The 19246-nt window shown below is 46.9% G+C and overlaps 1 protein-coding gene across 4 annotated transcripts in view; it reads right to left on the reverse strand.

Annotated features, from left to right (window-relative positions):
* Positions 1–18689, reverse strand: part of ALDH3A2 (aldehyde dehydrogenase 3 family member A2) — a 518837-nt gene extending 500148 nt beyond the window's left edge. For 2 of the 4 annotated variants that reach the window (XM_078679908.1, XM_078679906.1), the window contains exon 1: positions 18609–18689. In XM_078679908.1, coding sequence (XP_078536034.1) covers positions 18609–18666 — 58 coding nt within the window. In that variant the 5' untranslated portion in view covers positions 18667–18689. Of the gene's footprint in view, positions 1–18339; positions 18476–18608 lie in introns of those variants that run through there. The other 2 variants (XM_078679909.1, XM_078679907.1) reach the window with 2 other exon arrangements.
* Positions 18690–19246: the final 557 nt, after the last annotated feature.

Here is a 19246-nt window from a genome sequence, read left to right on the forward strand (position 1 = left end):
CATTCTACCTGGATTCTAGGCGGCCCGCAGGGATTTTCTCCCTGCCAAGCACATCCTAGAGCAGCTTCACATAACATACATGATGCTTTACCCTGCCAAGCTTTGCATTGACTTTGGTGAGAAGCCCAAACTCTTCACGGATCCAAGAGCCATCCTCCCCTTCGTGAAGCAACTGCAGAAATCCTCTTCCTGCAGCAGTCACTCCGATTCCGAAGATCACCATGCCAGAGACAATGACTGACACTCCCATGTCTGGCTTTGTATTTCTGCTTTGCATGTCCAATATTGATTTTTCTTAATTTGAAATGTTTGCCCCAATTCACCTTTTTAGGTCTCGCCTAGCACTGCAGCGAACATGCGCTGCTCGCTATGTGAGGCATACTGTAAATCGAGGAGCTTTCAGAAGTGGAATTTAAGCCCTGCCCATCATTCTTATTGGCTGGCGTCATCGTCCATGTAAAATGAGATTTCTTTGTTACCACCCACTCTCCTTTTGGGCTCGCCGATCCGGACTCGATCATTTACTTGCGGCGTTACACGGTCTCCTTTAATTAGTGGGCAAGCACTTTTTTTTCTTATTCGCGAAGTGACAGCTTGTAAAACATTGCGACAGCCTCAGCAGTAATGGTGCTATTTGTATTTAGGGTTTTGGCACGCGGTAAAGATTTTTACTCTGTTCTTGTAGCCTAGTTGTTGATTGCCCTGCCGGTCACAGATTAACGCGCCCATTGTACCGTGTCATTCCCAGCAGATTTATACCGGATCAAATATTCGTGACCTGAGCGGGCATCAGTAGGAGTTTTCCACGCTAGAACACTTTTTTTTTCAGCAAAAGCGTGCCTTTCGCCTTGGTAAGCATCGCCCCATTCCAATGAAAGGCGCGGCTCCCAAACTCTATTTGTATAATATTTTATGCTTTTAATAAGCAACGCGGCACAGGCAGCATGCTGTGCTGCTTCTAAAAGTATAATAAGTTGAAAAAAATAGAGTTTAATGACCTGCGCATTTCTTTAACTCTGTGCCGCTCACCAAACTCTGATGGGCTTTCTGCAAGCCTGCCTCACCTCACTACAACAAAAGCAGTAGCTCGCCAAACTCTATTTTTATAATATTTTATGCTTTTAATAAGCAGCGCAGCACATAAATCACGCTGCTTACTAAAAGCATAAAATAATGAAAAATAGAGTTTAATGGGCCACGCCTTTCTTTTACACGGCACCGCTTACCAAACTCCTTTTGGGCTCTCTGCAAGCCCTGTCTCACCCCACTCCAAAGAAAGATGAGGCTCGCCAAACTCTACTTTTTCAATATTTTATTCTTTTAATAAGCAGCGTGGCACAGGCAACATGCTGTGCTGCTTACTAAAAGTATAAAATATTGAAAAAAATAGTTTTATGAACCGTGCCTTTATTTTCTTTCTTTCGCAGGCAATTGGGACGGGGCAGCAGACCGAGAAGTGAACTGGCTTCGGTGATCAATGTGAGACGAGTAACAAGCTCTGGAGGAGGGAGACATCTGGGGAGAAAGGGATAGCTTCTGCCTCGGAACAAAACACCAAGAGTTGCAATCGTTGCATACGGTCCATTTAAAGCAGGCCTGCCAGTGTATTATCTCCGTCTATAAATCAGTTAGTCTGAATCAAGGAAAACTGTCGCATATGGCATGCAGCAGAACAAGATGGTGCCGACAGCCTGGCAGCTTAACCCTGCCACAGACTCCGATGCAGACCGGAGGCTGTAAAACAAAAATTGTTCACTTAGCATGCCACCATGCCAGATACTAACGTTGGACATTGTGTCTTTCACAGCGTGACACGTGGGCCCCTTGTAATGGTAATTTAAAGAAGAGGGAATGGGTTAACATCCACTGTGTCATTTAAAGAAGAGGGCATGGGTTAACCTCCACTGGCCTTGGTGAGATTCATCATAGAGCCATTAATTAACAGTACGGGCATGTGAGCGGCTAAACATTTTGCATGGGCAGGTACAGCTTTTGGAACTCAGGCGGGCGGGAGGTCAGCTGCCACAAACAACTCAGTGAAACATTATACCTCACTTCTGTATTAAGTAACCCTACTCGTTTTTAATGCGGTCCCCGGGGGGAGCAGAGCGCGAGCGGTCTCCCCCCAGGATCTTTCACCCGATGGTTCAGGCGGAGACCGGGGATAGTCAGGTAAGTTTTAGGCAGGTGCGCACGCTGTAGAACGTTGCAGCGCGCGCGGAGGGAGGTCGTGAGGCGGCAGCTGGGCGGCGGGAGGGCTGTGTTTTAGTAAGTGCGTAGCTTGGTTTAACGAGTGTTTTTAGTGCGAGTATATCCTTAATTGAGGGAGAATTGTTTGTCATGTTGCTCAAAGCGGAGCTGCTTGAGACTCTCCGCGTTATACAGGAGGCGGGTCGGGCCGACTTATTATCGGCAGAAGCCCGCAATGTGACACGGTATTCCCCTGGCAGGCCGCGTAGGCAGGCGGCGACCGGGGTACAGCGTGCTATTGAGGCCTGTTTGCCCCAGAGCTCCATGAGGGGGCGGGGAGCTTTGCGCTTGGCTAAAAGGAGATCAGCCAGTGTTGGTGGAGCCAGTTGGGGCACCTGAGGACCTCGTAGCATTAGAGGATGATTCTGGTGAGTGGTTGGCACACGTGGGGGGTAGTGGTAATTTAGGTGAGGTGGAGGGTGTTTTTTGTTTACACAAAGCGCCTTTTAAAGGACACAGCCTGCGTGGAGGGAGGCGTGGTGGGCAGGTTAGTGGTGCTGAGCGGCCTGCATTAGCTATACGGCCTGAAGCAGCGCAGCAGGCAGTGCCAGAGAAGGCAGGAAGGCCTGATAATGTTGCCCTTATATTTTCTAAGTCTGCAGACTCACAACAGGCCCCATCACTGGTCCTTTATTCCAGTGATTCAGAAGATGACCATGAGGTTCAGGAGATCTCAGTAAACACAGAGAGATTTTCAATTATAAATGAACCTGGCAGTGACATGTCGCAGCAAATTAGTAATGTTGGTTCTCAGAGCACGTTGGCAGGTGGTGATGGCTTTTGCCATACCAATGTAGGGTCCAACCTGCGGAAAGTGCATGATGGCGATTACCTGCCCCAGGCAATAGATTGTGAATTTGACGCTATTGAGGTGCGGGCCCATCAGCACTCATTTCCCCAGGGTTTTGAAAGACAGGTGTGTAACGTTAGGGAGCCACTGAGCCGTTGTAACACTGAATACATTTTCCCTCATGCCAGGTCCCCCCCGGGCCAGAGGTCTCAGAGGCATGATCAGGTTATGTGGGAGGAGGAAGGCCAGTGGGTGTGGGTTTCCCATAGCATGAAACACGGTCGTGATAAAGAGAAAGTTTTGGGTCAAGAGCCAGGCAGGACACATTCCCCTCAGCCTTTGTCGGGTAAAAGGGCGAAGAAGAATCCTCTTTTTGCAGCTACCTATTCGGGCCAAGTAGTTGGAAAGACCCGGCCAGCGGCGCATTTTGCGGTTGCCAAAAATGTAGCAGTTGACGGGTCACGCGCGGATTCCCTTCAAGCGGGCAGACCTAACGAGCGGAGGTCTGTCAAAGACTGGACTCAATTTGACTGAGGTATAGGTGATGGTGAATGCACTAAGTGGTCTGGTGGGGGATATAGGGATTTGAATTTTGATGTGGACAACAATACTTTGGAAGAAGGTGAATTAAGTGAGGTGCGGGATAATGATTTGTGGATTGGGGAAGGGAGGGATTTGTGCGGGTCAGGGAGGGGGACACCCTTTTGTACTCAATCGTTGCAGGAGTCAAGAGCGGACCTGACAACTACAGAGAAGCTACAACGGCGTAAGCAGCTGAATGTCCTAAGGGAATTTCAAGACAGGGCTGGACAACTTCCTAGAGGTATGCAACAATGGTGGTCTGCATGGAATTCCACTTGTCATAACTTAGGCAAACACGTAGGGGAATGTTTAGGGGGACAGGACGAGAAGGGAAGGTCAAGTGTTATGAAGACGGGTAATTTGCCTGATACCTTGGAGGAAGCCCCCGTTGCTATGGGGGGTGGGAGTGATGAGACCGGGCAGCAGGATAAGCAAAAGTTAGTAACAAATAAGCAAGCGACTGAGGTAAACATAAGGAAACGGCTTCCATACATGGGTTTGGCAATGCCATTGGGCACGCATTTATCATTGAAGACGAAAAAGAATTTGGGATCATGAGTATGTAGACGTTTTTAAGTTGCTGCATAGAGAGGTGCAGGCCAAAGAAGGGTTGAAAGAGGAGGAGTGGGAGTTAGCACGACGTCCTAGGGTCTCCCGCAATATTGAGAATTGGACATCGGCATTTCTCATCTTTGCCAGCATATATACTGAAAAATACCCTGAAAGGGCTGTTTCCCTTTTTAAATACGTAGATGTGGTGAGGAAAGCACAGATGCATTTTGGGGGCTATTGATGGCTTAATTATGAAGAGTAATTTCGAGCCAGAATGAGTATATGCACAGAGAAACCTTGGGGTGACATAGATGCAGAATTGTGGCTGCAATGGATGTCATCGGCACATCCGCCAGCGACAACGCATACTGCCAGCGGTCTACCAGTTGTTTATCGGCCCGTTCTGCCACGTCCCGCCCAGCCAGGGGCGGGTACCACAGGGAGAGGTCAGATGGCAGGGTTTGGAACATGTTGGAATTTTAACCGAGGTTATTGCAGCCAGCCAGTATGCCGTTTCAGACATGAATGTTCCCAATGCGGAGGCCGTCTTGCTATTACCCAGTGTCTTGCAATGCTATCAGGGGCAGGAAGACAAAGAGTACCAGAAGCAGGTTTTGGTGCGAGAGGAAGGGGGGCTCCATTCCCAATTGTCCAAAAAGGCGGATACACCAATTAAGCTAGCGGCTATGCTGGCCTGGTTAGAAATTTACCCGGACCGGCAAGCGGCGAACAAATTGTATTGGGGATTTCTTGAAGGTTTTAATATCAGTTATTAGGGCCCTAGACTGAGACGCTGGGCAGACAATCTAAAGTCAGCTAAGGAATTTCCGGAAATAGCGCAGAAGAAATTAGCTGAGGAAGTGTCCTTAGGCAGAGTAGCAGGTCCCTTTGAGAGGTGTCCCTTGCCTAACCTGATTGTGTCACCATTGAGAGTTATTCCTAAGAAGACAGCTGGTGAGTTTAGAATGATCCAGCACCTGTCTTGGCCAGAGGGCCAATCAGTTCGATTACATCTCTCCCATAGATACAACGGTTTCTTAAACGTCAGTTGATGAGGCACTGAAAAGGGTCAATTATTTGGGAAAAAACACGGAGTTGGCCAAGTGCGATATTCAATCTGCCTTTAGGTTGTTACCGATACACCCGTCAGACTTCGAGTTGTTGGGCATGTTTTTTGATGGATTTTACTATGTAGACAAAATGCTTCCCATGGGTTGCGCGGTGTCATGTGCGCTATTCGAGGTCTTTAGCGCCTTTTGACATTGGGTGTTTGCGCAGACTTGTCAGCACGGTGACGCATGTCACTATTTGGACGATTTTCTTTTCATGGGCAAGGGGCAGACACAGGACTGTCAGGTGGCATTGGATGAATTTCAGAAATTGGCGCAGGTCCTGGGTGTGCCATTAGCGCCGGAAAAGACGGTAGGTCCTACTACAAGGTTAACTTTTCTTGGCATTGAGATCGACACAATGGAAATGCTAGCAATGTTACCACAGGACAAATTGCAAGAGATTAAAGCGTGTGTGACAAAGGCATTGGGACGAGCAAAGCTGGAGCTTAGACAGGTACAGCGTTTACTAGGTTACCTGAATTTCGCATGGAGAGTCATCAGAGCAGGGCGTACCTTTTGTAGAACTTTAAGCGTGGCTATGTCAGGTGCCTGGCTACCTCATCACAGAGTACGCATTTCTAGACAGGTGAAAGAAGATTTGAAGGTTTGGTTGACCTTTTTGCAAGAGTTTAACGGGGTTCCGTTGCATTTCATAGAGGAGCAATTGGTTTGGCTGGTACAACTGTATTCTGATGCAGCGGGCTCCAAAGGTTTTGCCATTTTTTGGGACGGAAGATGGTGTGCCGAGCATTGGCCAGAGAATTGGAAGACACAAGGGAGGAGTATAGCCTTTTTAGAACTATTTCCGCTTATTGCTGAACTCATGGTATGGGGCATAGAATTTAAGAACAGGTCGGTCCTTTTTCATACAGATAACATGGCAGTAGTGAATTTAATCAACCACCAAAAGGCTAAGGATCTGAGGGTTTTGCGACTGCTCAGGGAATTTATGCTGATCGGTTTGAGATTGAACATTGTCTTTAAAGCAAAATACATACCTGGAGTTAATAACTGCATTGCTGACGCCGTGTCTCATTTCAATTGGCAGCGTTTTCGTGCTTTAGCGCCAGGGGCAGGGGTCAGCAAAACTCCAATCCCAGACAAAATTTGGGCCCTAGGGGACTGAGAATTAATCAACTGATAGAGAACTCTTTGGCTGAGACTACTAAGAGGAATTACAGACAAGCATGGGCGAAGTTCTTCAGTTATGTGCAGTATTTTCATCCCAACAGCATCACACAAGTATTGACCCCCATTATGTTAGATTTCATTTTGTTTTTGTCTACCAAGAGTTTATCATCGATAGCTTTCTGGTCACAAGGATGTTAAAGGGTTTGAGTAAAGAGACAAGGGTAGCCCCCAGGCCCCATGCTCCTATTACTTTTCCCTCGTTACAAAAGATTTTATCTTCCCTTCCTGATTGTTGTTACAATGCACAAGAAGTGGCTTCATTCAGGCTCTGCATGATATGGTTATTTTTCAGAGCGTTTCGAGTTTCAGAATTGCTGGGAGTGAGGGGTAAGGAGGGTCTAAGTTCTGAAGACGTAGTATCAGAGGGCACCAGAATTCGAATCTGGTTGAAACACTCCAAGACGGACCAGTTGGGTAGGGGTGTTTGGGTTTTTCTGAGTAATAGTGGTTTTCAAGGTTGTTGCCCAGTTTTAGAGTGGGATGAATTTCAGTGGTTCACGAACTTTAAGAGAGGGGATATATTTGTCCATAAGTCTGGTGTTCACATATCAAGTTCACATTTGATGGCGGTCTTAAAGAAGACCTTGCTCATCATTGGGGAAAACCCGGCAGCATACGGGACTCACTCGTTTAGGATCGGAGCAGCCACGGAAGCAGCAAGGTTGGGATTGGGATGGGAGGCCATCAAAAAGATAGGGAGATGGAAATCAGGTTGCTGTGCCCGTTATGTGCGCAAATGATGGCTTTAACTATGTTTTTTGCTTGTTTTTTTGCTAATTGTTTTTCTATATAGGGGACATTCGCGGTGTAGCTGGGAAAAAGCAAATCTGGATTGTCGGGCATTCATTTGTCAAATGGGCGGCCATCTTTGCCGAACGGCAAATTTATGGACGGAACCTCGGCATTCCCAGTGAAGGACATGAACTGCAGTGGCGGGGAAAAGGTGGTATGAGGTAGGAGGAGCTATTCCCTACTATCGCCAAGATGAGGTACGAGAGGTTTGCCAGGGCTTTTAGTAATCCATCTTGGCGAAAATTACTTGGTGCCCCTGTCAGGATTAACGTTAATAAAACGTATGCAACTAGATTTGGCAGTTCTGAAAGACAATTGGTTGGGCACTTGTATAGTGTGGACTGAATTCATCTATAGCCAACATTGGAGAAACGCTAGGGAGCATTCAGCAATGGACAATGCTTGAAGGAAGTTGAACAGGACTATGAAAGCTTTTTGTGCTGGAACAGATATACGTTATATTTGCCAAGAGAACATTAATAGCAGAGAAGGCCACCTGTTTCGGGATGATGGGGTGCACTTGACGGAATTGGGTTTGGCATATTATTTGCTTGAGCTGAGAGATTTCTTGGCACAAGAGCTTCAAGTACATTTATGGTGCACTGGATGGGTTTGATCACACTTTGATTTATGAAGTAGGTGGGGTCCAGGAAAACTCTTTGGTTTTCCTGGGTGGCGTTTGTTTTGGGGTGGGTACGTCTGGAGCGGGCTTACCCATCTTGGTATTTGGGGAAAAGAAAGGTGAAAGGAGTAAAGGTATCAAATGATGAGAAACGAAACACAATGTTTGGAAGGAATGTTATTACATATTATTGGTTTCGGTCCGAAAATGCTAATATTTTATACGCAGGAAAATATTAAAGGTTTTGGCATGTTTTACTAAATTGTTGATCCTATAAACTCAATTGCCTGAATTTGGAGTTACCTGATCTAAAATAAAGGTGGCCTTTTTTGCTATTTAATAAACATGTGTCTGGGTCTGGTCATTTTGGGCGATGCGGGCCCCGGGGGGAGCAGAGCGCGAGCGGTCTCCCCCCGGGATCTTTCGCCCGATGGATCAGGCCGAGACCGGGGATAGTCAGGTAAGTTTTAGGCAGGTGCGCGCGCTGTAGAACGTTGCAGCGCGCGCTGAGGGAGGTCGTGAGGCGGCAGCTGGGCGGCGGGAGGGCTGTGTTTTAGTAAGACCCACCCTCCCATCCCAAAAAAATAAAAATAAATTGTTTATAAAGAAACCCAAGTTGCCACTTTTAGATAGGTCGCTCCCAGGCTTCCGTAACGTTGAAGCGTTTGTTTTGGGGTGGGTAAGTCTGGAGCGGGCTTACCCATCTTGGATTTTGGGGAAAAGAAAGGTGAAAGGAGTAAAGGTATCAAATGATGAGAAATGAAACACAAGGTTTGGAAGGAATGTTATTACATATTATTGGTTTCGGTTTGAAAATGCTAATATTTTATAGGCAGGAAAATATTAAAGGTTTTGGCATGTTTTACTAAATTGTTGATCCTATAAAACTCAATTGCCTGAATTTGGAGTTACCTGATCAAAAATAAAGGTGGCCTTTTTTGCTATTTAATAAACATGTGTATGGGTCTGGTCATTTTGGGCGACGTACGCGGTATCCACTTCATGTTGTTTGCGCTTTTTAGCCACATTGGGGTAGCCCTCACTCTCCATTAAAACTTTCCTCTGCAGAACACAAACAGCGCTGCCTCTTATCCGGTTTTAGCTAGTGCAAAGTCGTGAACAGAATGAAGACAGTGAGCGTCTATGAGGCGGTAACGCTCATTGGGCTGAATGGGCTTCAGCCCCCCCACCCCCCTTCTGTCGTGTGTGTCCGCCCGGGCTAAGGCAGCTTCTCGGGGACACACACAGCCGCACCCGAGTACTTCACGGGCCTTAAAGCCCCTGTCATCTCCACTCTGGCTATAAAAGAAAGAATGAGCACCGCATTCAAAACATTTTGTAGCCCCCCCCCCCAAATGTGGCTCTAGTTGCGCCTCTGGCACCTTCAGTCCATATCCATACTATTGCATGCTTAGATATACACTACAGTGTGTCAGGAGGAAGATCACTTGTTGCACAATGCCGCTTTTGCTTTTTTTTTATATTAACCGTTAAAGGGGTTCAACCTTTCATACCTAGAGCTCTTTTAGGAACCCCTTAAAGCCCTAATTATTGGAACAAATAATATTAAACAACAAGCATTTGCAATGCAGTAGGTCTTGCATTTACAAAACTTGGACCTATTGGTATTGTAAATGACAATGCTTTTTATTATTGCAGGTTTTTTTAAACACATAAATAGAAGGCATTGTCATTTACAATGCCAATAGCTAAAAATCTCACAAACTCGAGACCTATTGCATTGCAAATACTTGTTCTCCTCTCTGTGTGGGTCCCGGCTGTCTCTCTGTACCTTTGGCGGTAGGTGGTGGGTGGGCGTGCGCTGTCCCAGGATGGTCGTGGTCCCCAAGTTACCGAAATATCAGGCCTATCTGTTGACGGTTTGGTATACTTTTATGGGGGCAATTCCCCTCTTTCAAGTTACCTCTCACTGAGCTATACCAAGCTTGGCCACCCTGCCTATCAGGCATGGGGATAATGGCTGAGCCCACACACCCCACTGGGATAATTCCCAATGTCGAATCTCATTTTCCAAGTCTGAGTTCCCTGGGTGGGGTGGGTATAGATGCTCAACCTAATTGGGAAGTTGGAGTGGGTGGAGGGCGGGCGGCTTTTACTCCCAGGGATTCAAATCTTAGCCACCCATGGTAGGCTTGTATTGTCTTTTGTTCTGTTTTAAATCATTGCATGTTGTAATGGCGCGTACTCTGCATTACACCGCATATTATTGCTCCTGATTTCGTCACTTGCCTCATTGACTGTTTGCACTTTATAACTTACTCTTCCCACACGGATACATGGCTAACACTAAATTTTGGACCTGGAACATCAGGGGTCTGAACGACCACCGAAAGACATGTCTCATGTATGCGCACCCGGTCAGACACCGGGTGGATGCCTGCTACCTTCAGGAGACACACCTTCTACCAGCTACATTATCTAGGTTATTATCTTGTCACTGGGGGGGGAACATACACGTCCCTCCATTCGAACTACTTGTGTGGCATCTCCATCCTTTTCAGGAAGGGCCTCCCCTGGCACAAACTCACTCTCTCATTGACACGGAGGACCGATATGTGATCCTTGCTGGCACACTGTAAAACAAACTGCTATTATTAGCTGCTCTGTATGGTCCCAACTTAGATGACCCTGACTTCCTCATGCACGTCTGGCATCTTGTATCCTCTCTAGACCCTTTTCCCTTAATATGGGGAGGTGACTTTAATATAACACCCTTGCAGGAGCTGAACAGCTGTGGAGTTCTTATCCAACAAAGCGATACAAAAGGGGATGATGGACGGAGCACTTGAACAAATCAAACACTCACCCCCAGTCAACTGATCTGGGTTTAATCCATCACCATTCTTTAGTTCACTCAGCCACCCCCGTTCAGACATGGCTATATGCAAATCAGTCTGACCCTGTGCCTCATGGGAACAGTCCAGCCCGAACTGCCAAGCCAGGCCTTTCCCTGGACCGGAAACAAGCATCCTGGGACCGGTTTCGGATTCATAATCCTCATCAGCCAGGCTATCTTGAATCCAGTGGCCAAGTGAACAAGGGACTCACGTCTGAGCATACCCTGCCACACTTAGGACGAACAAAGCGATACAAAAGGGCTGATTTGCATATGGCCATGTCTGAACTGGGGTGGCGGAGTGAGCTAAAGAACGGTGATGGATTAAACCCAGATCAGTTGACTGGGGGTGAGTGTTTGTATTGTCAACGCTCCGTCCATCATCCCCCTTTAGTTTTTCTATGTTCGCCCTAAATTGGCAGGGTATGCTCAGACGTGAGTCCCTTGCTCACTTTGCCACTGGATTCAAGCAAGCCCGGCTGAAGACGGCTGTAATGCCAGAAACCGGTCCTGGGAAGCTTGATTCCGGTCCAGGGAAGACATGGCTTGGCAGTTCGGGCTGGACTGTTCCCATGAGGCACAGGGTCAGACTGATTTGCATATGGCCATGTCTGAACTGGGGTGGCGGAGTGAGCTAAAGAACGGTGATGGATTAAACCCAGATCAGTTGACTGGGGGTGAGAGTTTGTATTGTCAACGCTCCGTCCATCATCCCCTTTGGTTTTTCGTTCTTATCCAACACCCACAGGCCACCTCTGCCCTCCAGTCCATTATGGCTGATAAGTCTCTCCTGGATGTTTGGAGGCATGCACACCCTGGTGAACATGGGGGAACCTGTGTCTCTGGATCGCGGGGCTCTTGGTCCCGCCTTGACCTCTGGATCACCACTCAGGATGCTGCCTCTTGGGCTACCTCCATAGACCACATGGCCCGCACCATGTCCGATCACACTCCTGTACGCTTATGTTTGCGACTCTCTGCTCAGGCTGCGTCATATGTTCACATGTTGCCTGCCTCCCTTCGCGGTGCCGCCTTTCGCGAGGATATTCGCTACGCCATTATCGCCTATTTTGAACACAATATTGGCTCGGTTTAGTCACCTCCAACCCTTTGGAAGCCTTTAAGGTCGTAATCAGGGGGGAGTGCGGACTTAAAGATTGACCTCTCCCTTGAAAACTGGCAGTACTGCTGCAACCAGATTAGACTTCTCTCCCCGAACATTGGCCTGGGGCTTATACATTTTAAGTATCTACATAGGCTATCGCACCCAGACATCACTACACAAGATGGGCCTGATGGACAGATGGGTGAGGTGTTCGGCACCTGGCGCGGACTTCACCCACCTGGCTTGGTTGTGTCCCGGAATCTCCTCGTTCTGGCTGGAGGTGTGTGCCGCCATTAGCGAAATTATATCAGAGCGCATTGCCCCTGATCCCTTGGTGTGCCTCCTGGGGTACGTTAAACACGTATCTGACGCTAGCCGCAAATTGTCTGCAATGCTTCTGATACTTGTTAAGCAGCGGGTGGCCATCCACTGGGGCCGCCAACCAGCACCCAGAGCTAAATGCTGGCTGGAAGATGCATCCCACTGTCAGACGCTCCTGGGATTTGATGCCTGCGGCTAGCAGACCTCCAGACATATGGGGCCCTCTTGTTGCCTATCTCCACCAACTTGCCGCTCCCGCAGACCTCACCATTGACACTCCCACTCCTGATGCTCTAGTGGCCAACATTGCCCCAACGAACGCAACTCTTCCCACAGACGCAACCTCACGTGTATGAGTAAAAATCATCGGACCTACACAAATTGCCGAGCTATCTTTGCTTTTAACTATCAACTGCCATGTAGTGCTGAGTATAATTGTAAGTGCAACCTGCACCACGCTAACTGCTGGATTGATTACCACTACATGCCTGATTTCTTTTTTCAATAAAGGGTTTGCAAATTAAAAAAAAAGAAAAAAATGGAAGAAGTCCAACATGTACTCCCACTCACTGGGTGACGATACAGCGAGATGTGGCATTGCCCCATACCTAGGGAAGAAAGGGGCTTAACATCCCTGGTAATAGACATAACTTCAGACTGGAAATGATTCTGTGAACAAAACCTAAGAAAGCTACAAAAAAAATCACCGGCTTCAGCTCCAGCTGTCCCTGATGGGCAGGGTGGCCCTATACAAAATAATGTATTTGCCCAAGTTGATGTATGCACTCCAGAATATTCTTTTTGAGGACTCTGATTGGTTCTTTGGGATGGTGGAGGTCGAGACAAGACTACTGCTGTGCAATGGGAAAATAGCGATAATAACGCTCAACATGAACAACAAAATCTTTCGACCGGGGAATAGCCTTGCCGGATCTATGCCTCTACAACAGCGTGACCAAATTTGTGGCAGTTAATGACTGGTCTTAGAGAGAGCAGATGGAGCCATCACTAATGAAGGGCTGCAAAGTCATGGACCCATAAGGGTTTGTTAGACAACTGTACAGGAGGGATAAACTAACTACCATGCTGACTCAAATATGGTCGTAAAGGCGTGGAAGAAGGCAACCGAGAGGACAGGATAGCAGGTTAGGCTAACTCTGGAAACGACACTATGGGAAACAAAATTCCTGGCCCTCCTGTGGAGGGTGGAAGGTTACAGAAAATGGGACATGCTGGCCATCTCTACGTTAGGGAACATCTATCTGGGACAGCGCTGGGGTGATAGCCTTCACTGAACTGCAGACAATATGAGCTAATAGGGAGCCAATATATGCGATACTTGAGGATTAGATACATTTTGAAAGATTGTATTGATACACTAAACAACATTCCTGATGAAAGACACATGGAATATAGTGTTTTCGGTGCTCCCCTCCACAGGAATGTCATATCTACAATATACAACTCTATATTGGCAAACAGCCTGCCTCCACTGAAGGTGTTAAGGGAGAAATAGGAAGCTGACCTTGGTCCTCTAAAGGACGAGGACTGGGAGCGCCCTGCAAGTGACCCAGGGTAGTGACGATCTGGGTTAGGTTCAGACTGATTAAATTGAAGATTTTTCTTAAAGCGTACTTCACTTAAGCCAGACTGAACGTAATGGGCAGAGCGGACAAAGATAGATGCCTGAGGGGGATGTACACTGAAAGGCACGCTTTTTTTGCACATGGTGTGGGAGTGTCCCAAAATTAGACTGTTTTGGATAGCTGTTCAGTAGGGTGTCCCAGGCCCTAGAAGAGCCACAGGAGGTGTTTCTATTTCTGATTAAACTAGGACCATGGGGAGATCTCTTGCTGGATAGGTACTCATTCTCTTTTGTAACGTGGCACTAGCAGTGGCTGTATGTGATATCATCCAAAAGTGGGGAACTGCAGCTATCCTGATGGTGGGTGGATGGGAAGCAAACATGAACTGGTGCATGTGAGCCAAGGAGGAAATGTATAAAGCACATGCATGCCCCCAAACATTTAACAAAATATGGGGACCATGTAAAAACCTGACTGAGGAGACAACCTAAAATACTAGGGTTTGAGATCAGATAACATGTACAACTGAATGTGGGAGAAGAAAGGATGAGACACGGAAAGTCAGATGGGTACAGATTGGGGACTGGAGAGAAGGGACTAGACTCCTAGAATACATGACCTGTTGGAAACCATAAATGTACGCCTGTTTTCCCAAGGTTGCACATATTTCCTCTCTCTGGGGTGTTATCATTTACTGTTAAAAGCAACATATCCGTAGTCATTAATGCAAAAGAGAATTGAATTTGAGAAAGAAAAAAAAACAACAACATAGTGAAGTATAAGTGAACATGGTGTGCGGTAGACAACATAATTTTAAAATCAAAGTGCAATTGTTTAAAATTGCTATTTCTTATATGAAACACCAAAATACAGAAACGGCGTCTTCTCAGTTTACAGCAGTGGTCAAAGTGCATTAAAAAAAATAAAGTATGCGGCCTGTGATCCTGACTGCAATGGGGTATGGTTCAGTGAACGTGGGGGTGGGATCAACGGTGCAGCTAAAACAAATATTCTGTAATTATTTGTTAGTCTTTCATCTTTAAGTAACTGCATATAAAGTAACATTCACCTTAAATGCAAGTAAAACTAATGAGTGAAAGTTTAACTTTTTATGTTGTGAAACCACTATTAGTTAACGTGATCACTGCAGATATCTGTGTGTTTAACCAGAAAGCCACAAAAACGCATTCGGGCTGGTGTGTAGGGAACAGTGAGTGAATTATGCATTTTTAGCGTTACGAGGTCCCAGCCTGCGAGAGAAAGCAATGTGAATATGTACAGCATTCTAAAAAGTATAAGATAGGCTGCCACAAAGTGGAAAAAAATGTTTTGGTTTAAGATGAGAGTGCTTCCCAAATACAATTCTGAGTAATATGCAGACTGTACCTAGTGCAACTGTACCTTAAAAGCGCACACTCCAAAGCTTATCAGGTCACCTTATAATACCTCTCTAAAAGAATGCTCATGTCACTCCATCAATTAAAGCAAATACCATCTACGAAGCAGCCTCTACGTTTGCAGATTTACCAATTGCGCACATTTACATTTCTTTGAAGCGGCAGTCACTCTGGTAAGAAGGCTTATTGTTCAGATGTCTGCCCATCCCTCGGCTTCAAAGCACAGGAGACTCTTCTCTTCCAGTTCTGCAGAGGCATCTCAAATATCAGAATTACCTGTCCTGGGATGGCTACTTTTTAACACAAAGTAGGAGAACTGTTGTTGTCAGATTAAACAAGCATTTTCAAAGCCAATAGGTTTCACCCATGCAAGAGCTATTGGCTTTGCCAATATGTTTTAGCCATGTTGCACACTAGGGAGCCTGCTGTTCAGGATGGCTACAAGTTAGACAGCTAAAGAGAGTGGCGTGGAGTGTTGCAAGGTAGAGTATAGTAGAGTGCTACGGAGTGGTGTGAAGTAGAATTAAGTGGCGTGGAGTAGAGTGAAGTTTAGGGGAGAGGAGTTGGCCTAACGGCAGGGGCGGTCGACCTCCAATCTGGGGAAACAGGTTCGAGTCTCGGCAAGGACACTCAACATCCTGTGACTCTGGGCCAGTCACTTAATCTCCCTGTACCTAACAAAAAAATGAATGTGTCCTGAACTGGTGCTCGTGTAAAGCGTTCCGATACCTTCGGGTCAAGTTCACGCTATATAAAATTATGTTAAAAAAAAAAAGAGTGGAGTGTCATGGAAAGAGTAGAGCTGAGTGCCGTAGGGTCCTGTGGAATGGCATAGAGGGTGTTGCATAGAGTGTTGTAGAGTGGCATAGAGCAGAGTAGATTGATGTTGAGTATAATAGGAAAGTGGAATAGCAGAGGAGTAGAGAGTTGTAAAGTCGAGTGGCGTAGATTAGCACTGAGTGGAGTGCCATAGAGTGGCATGGGTGTTTTCAAATAGAGTGGAGTAGAGTGGCATAAAGGAAGTTGTGTAGAGCGTCGTAGAGTGAAACAGTTTTGTAGAGTGCGTTGAGTATAATGTCAGAGTGAAGGAGAGCGCCATAGTGTGGGGCAGCCTAGAGTGGAGTTGCCTATAGTGGAGTGGCAAAAAGTAAAATGGTGCAGAGTAGAGTGCATTGGTTTTTAGTAAAGTGGTGTAGAGTGCACGGACGTTGAGCAGAGTGGAATAAAGAATCAATTATTTCAGAGTAGAGTGAAGTGGTGTGGAGTGGAGTGGTTGAGGGTAGATTCAAGTGGTGCAAAGTAGATTGCACAGGTGTAGAGTGGTGTGGAGCGATGTAGAATGAAGTGACGCAGAGTGCAGTAAAGTTGCGTAAAGTTGAGTGGTGCAGAATAAAATACAATAGTATAGAGTACAGTGGTGCCGAGTAGACCACAGTGGTCGTAGAGTGAAGTCACGTACAGCGCAATGGTGCACAGAGCAGTGGTGCAGAGTAGAGTGGTGCTGAGTTAAGTAGCGGAGAGTTCCGTCTTACAGAGTAGATTGGCAAACGGTAGAGTAGAACAGAGTAGTGTAGAGTGCAGGGATAGACTGCAGTGTTGTCGACTACAATGGGGTGGAGTGAACTGGTTTTGAGTAGAATGGCATAGAGGGCAGTGTCACTGAGCCGAGTGGTGCACAGTAAAGTAGCACAGCGGAAAGTGGAGTAGAGTGGGGTACAGTGCAATGGTGTAGAGCAGATTGTAGAAATAGGTAAACATGTTCCACTGAAACACCAAGACACCTTAATTTAGACTTCAGACAACCAAAGCGACCCTTGCACATACCCAGACTTCCCAGAGAGATCCAAATTATCAAAAAGCTCCTAACCTATACTCCGCTGGCCTTTTGACACGTTCAGTGAGCTCTGCAACAACTTCTGCCATCATCATGTCAGCTAAAACCTCTCTATTTTCCCTTTGCCAGCACTCAAAAGAACCCTCTGCTAGCCTGCGGTCATTCTCAGCCACCTTCAGTGGCCTGCAAGATCCCCATAAGAGCTCTCTCAGAGAACATCTGTCAGGAGGCACCAGACCACTTTTGAGGTTGTTGGGAGGACCCCAGAGGCCCATGCTTTCATTCAATCATTGCTCACAGAATTTCAGCCATTCCCGACATAATCAGCCACCCTTCGTCTGGCGAAGGAGACCCATAGTAAGCCTCACGTCGCATCAGCCAACCCATGATCAACTCACTGAACCCTCGGGTAGTCATCATAAACTCTGAATTGGCAATCACATATCCTCAACATGTCTGAGGGCACCCTGAGCCGTTGCTAGGAGACCCCCTGATTGGACTTCAGCTGGAATTTAAATATCCTCATCCGGCTCTCATGAAATCCAGGATGGACAACAGCTTGTCCCAAGGTGGACTCAATCTTCCACCAAACATACTCAGCTAGCCCTCGAAGTCGGCCAGCCATTAGAGCCTGTCACATGCTCATCCTAGATAGTCTCCTTAATCCAAGGACACTCATTCACCCCCCGCCCCAAGAGGTCTTTAACCAACCCAGACCACATTTACTGACTCTTATTTCCACTGCAGTTTTACACTGGCTCTGCTAAAATCAAAGTATATTCCGGCGATTACTATACATTGTCTTATATTAAAAGCAACTTTGGGACGTAATTATAAAGTAAATAATATAGCAGAACAGAGAAGGTATGAACTGAAAGAGCAAGGTTTACGACCGAGACCCTAGTAAACACTAGGTGAGAAGCATAGTCTACATTGATCTAAAGACACAGGTGTTGCTGTTGTTTGAACACCCACGCTCAGCACGCAAGAAATTCTTATCAAGAGCTCTTTACGACAGACCAGCTTCTCCAACTGGACCAGTACGCCCTCCAGAACAACCACAGCCCACTACTCGCCACCACTCCCCCATGTTATGCCCCCAAGCTGCTCTTCGGTGTCATTTCATCCCCGATAATATTCTGTCCAACACTGATCTCCAGTTACTCAACCCCGCCTGGCCGCACTCTGCCATCAATCGGTCTCTGATTAGATCCGTCCGCCTGCTGTCATCCCACCCTCTCCTGGCACAACTTTCCCCATCGGTGTCACAAGGCCACCTGGCCGCGCTCCACTACCATTCGGGTCTCTGTCTTCCGTGTCATTCAGCCCCGGTGACCCCTCCACTCACCTGAGGGTAAAGAACGAACCGCTGTAAGGAGAATTGTGAGCAGCGATGCAGCGACGAGAAATCGCACTACAGAAACTCAGCAGCAACGAGCAGTCGCCTTACCCCTCCCACAGGCCACGCCCACTATCACGTGACTAGTAAAAGGCCGGAAGAATAACCCTTTCCAGCAAGAGGTCTAGTTGTTCTAGAGTCCGACCCCACCCTCCGTCGATATGTGCTAAACGGCTACGTCAGCCTCAGGCAACACTATACGCCCTAATTACAAGTACCTGGTAAATAACTAAACCATAGAGTTCGTGGATTTTTGGTCGAGCCTGGGCAGCGCATGCGCTGCTCTGTGAGGCTAGCTGTATTAGAGTTTGCACTTGAAGCCCCGCCCACTCCCCCGCCCATATTTTTCATTGGCTTGTGTCTTTGTCCTTTGTAAATGCTGGCTTTTGTTTATTAAAAGGCTTGTTAGTCTCTCCTTCCTACCACCTTGTCTTCATTTGTAACCTCCCAAAAGGACTGGCCCTTTTACTTCTGTTGTTACCACATCTGTGTTATTTAATCTGTAAGCACTATGGGCCAGATGCACGACCATTTTTTGCGCATGTAAACGGGAGATCTGCAAGTTAAACGCTATTTTGCAATCTCTAAATCGCAAAATAGCGTTTGCGACTCTCGCTATTAGGAAGGGGTGTCCTTTCCTAAGAGTGAGACTCACTGGCATGTACAATATTTTTGCGATCGCTTTTGCGGCTGCAAAACACTCGCAGTTAACCACATACTTCAAGTAGGAGTTAAACCACTCGCAAACGATTCCCCTTTCTGAGGGTGTGAGAAAATATTTTTAACGAGCAGGCATTGGTCCCAGGGACCACTGCCTGCTCTTAAAAAATGAAACTATTACTGGCCGGAAAAAATG

This window comes from Lissotriton helveticus, chromosome 3_1, assembly GCF_964261635.1.
Source record: "Lissotriton helveticus chromosome 3_1, aLisHel1.1, whole genome shotgun sequence".
Taxonomy (NCBI): domain Eukaryota; kingdom Metazoa; phylum Chordata; class Amphibia; order Caudata; family Salamandridae; genus Lissotriton; species Lissotriton helveticus.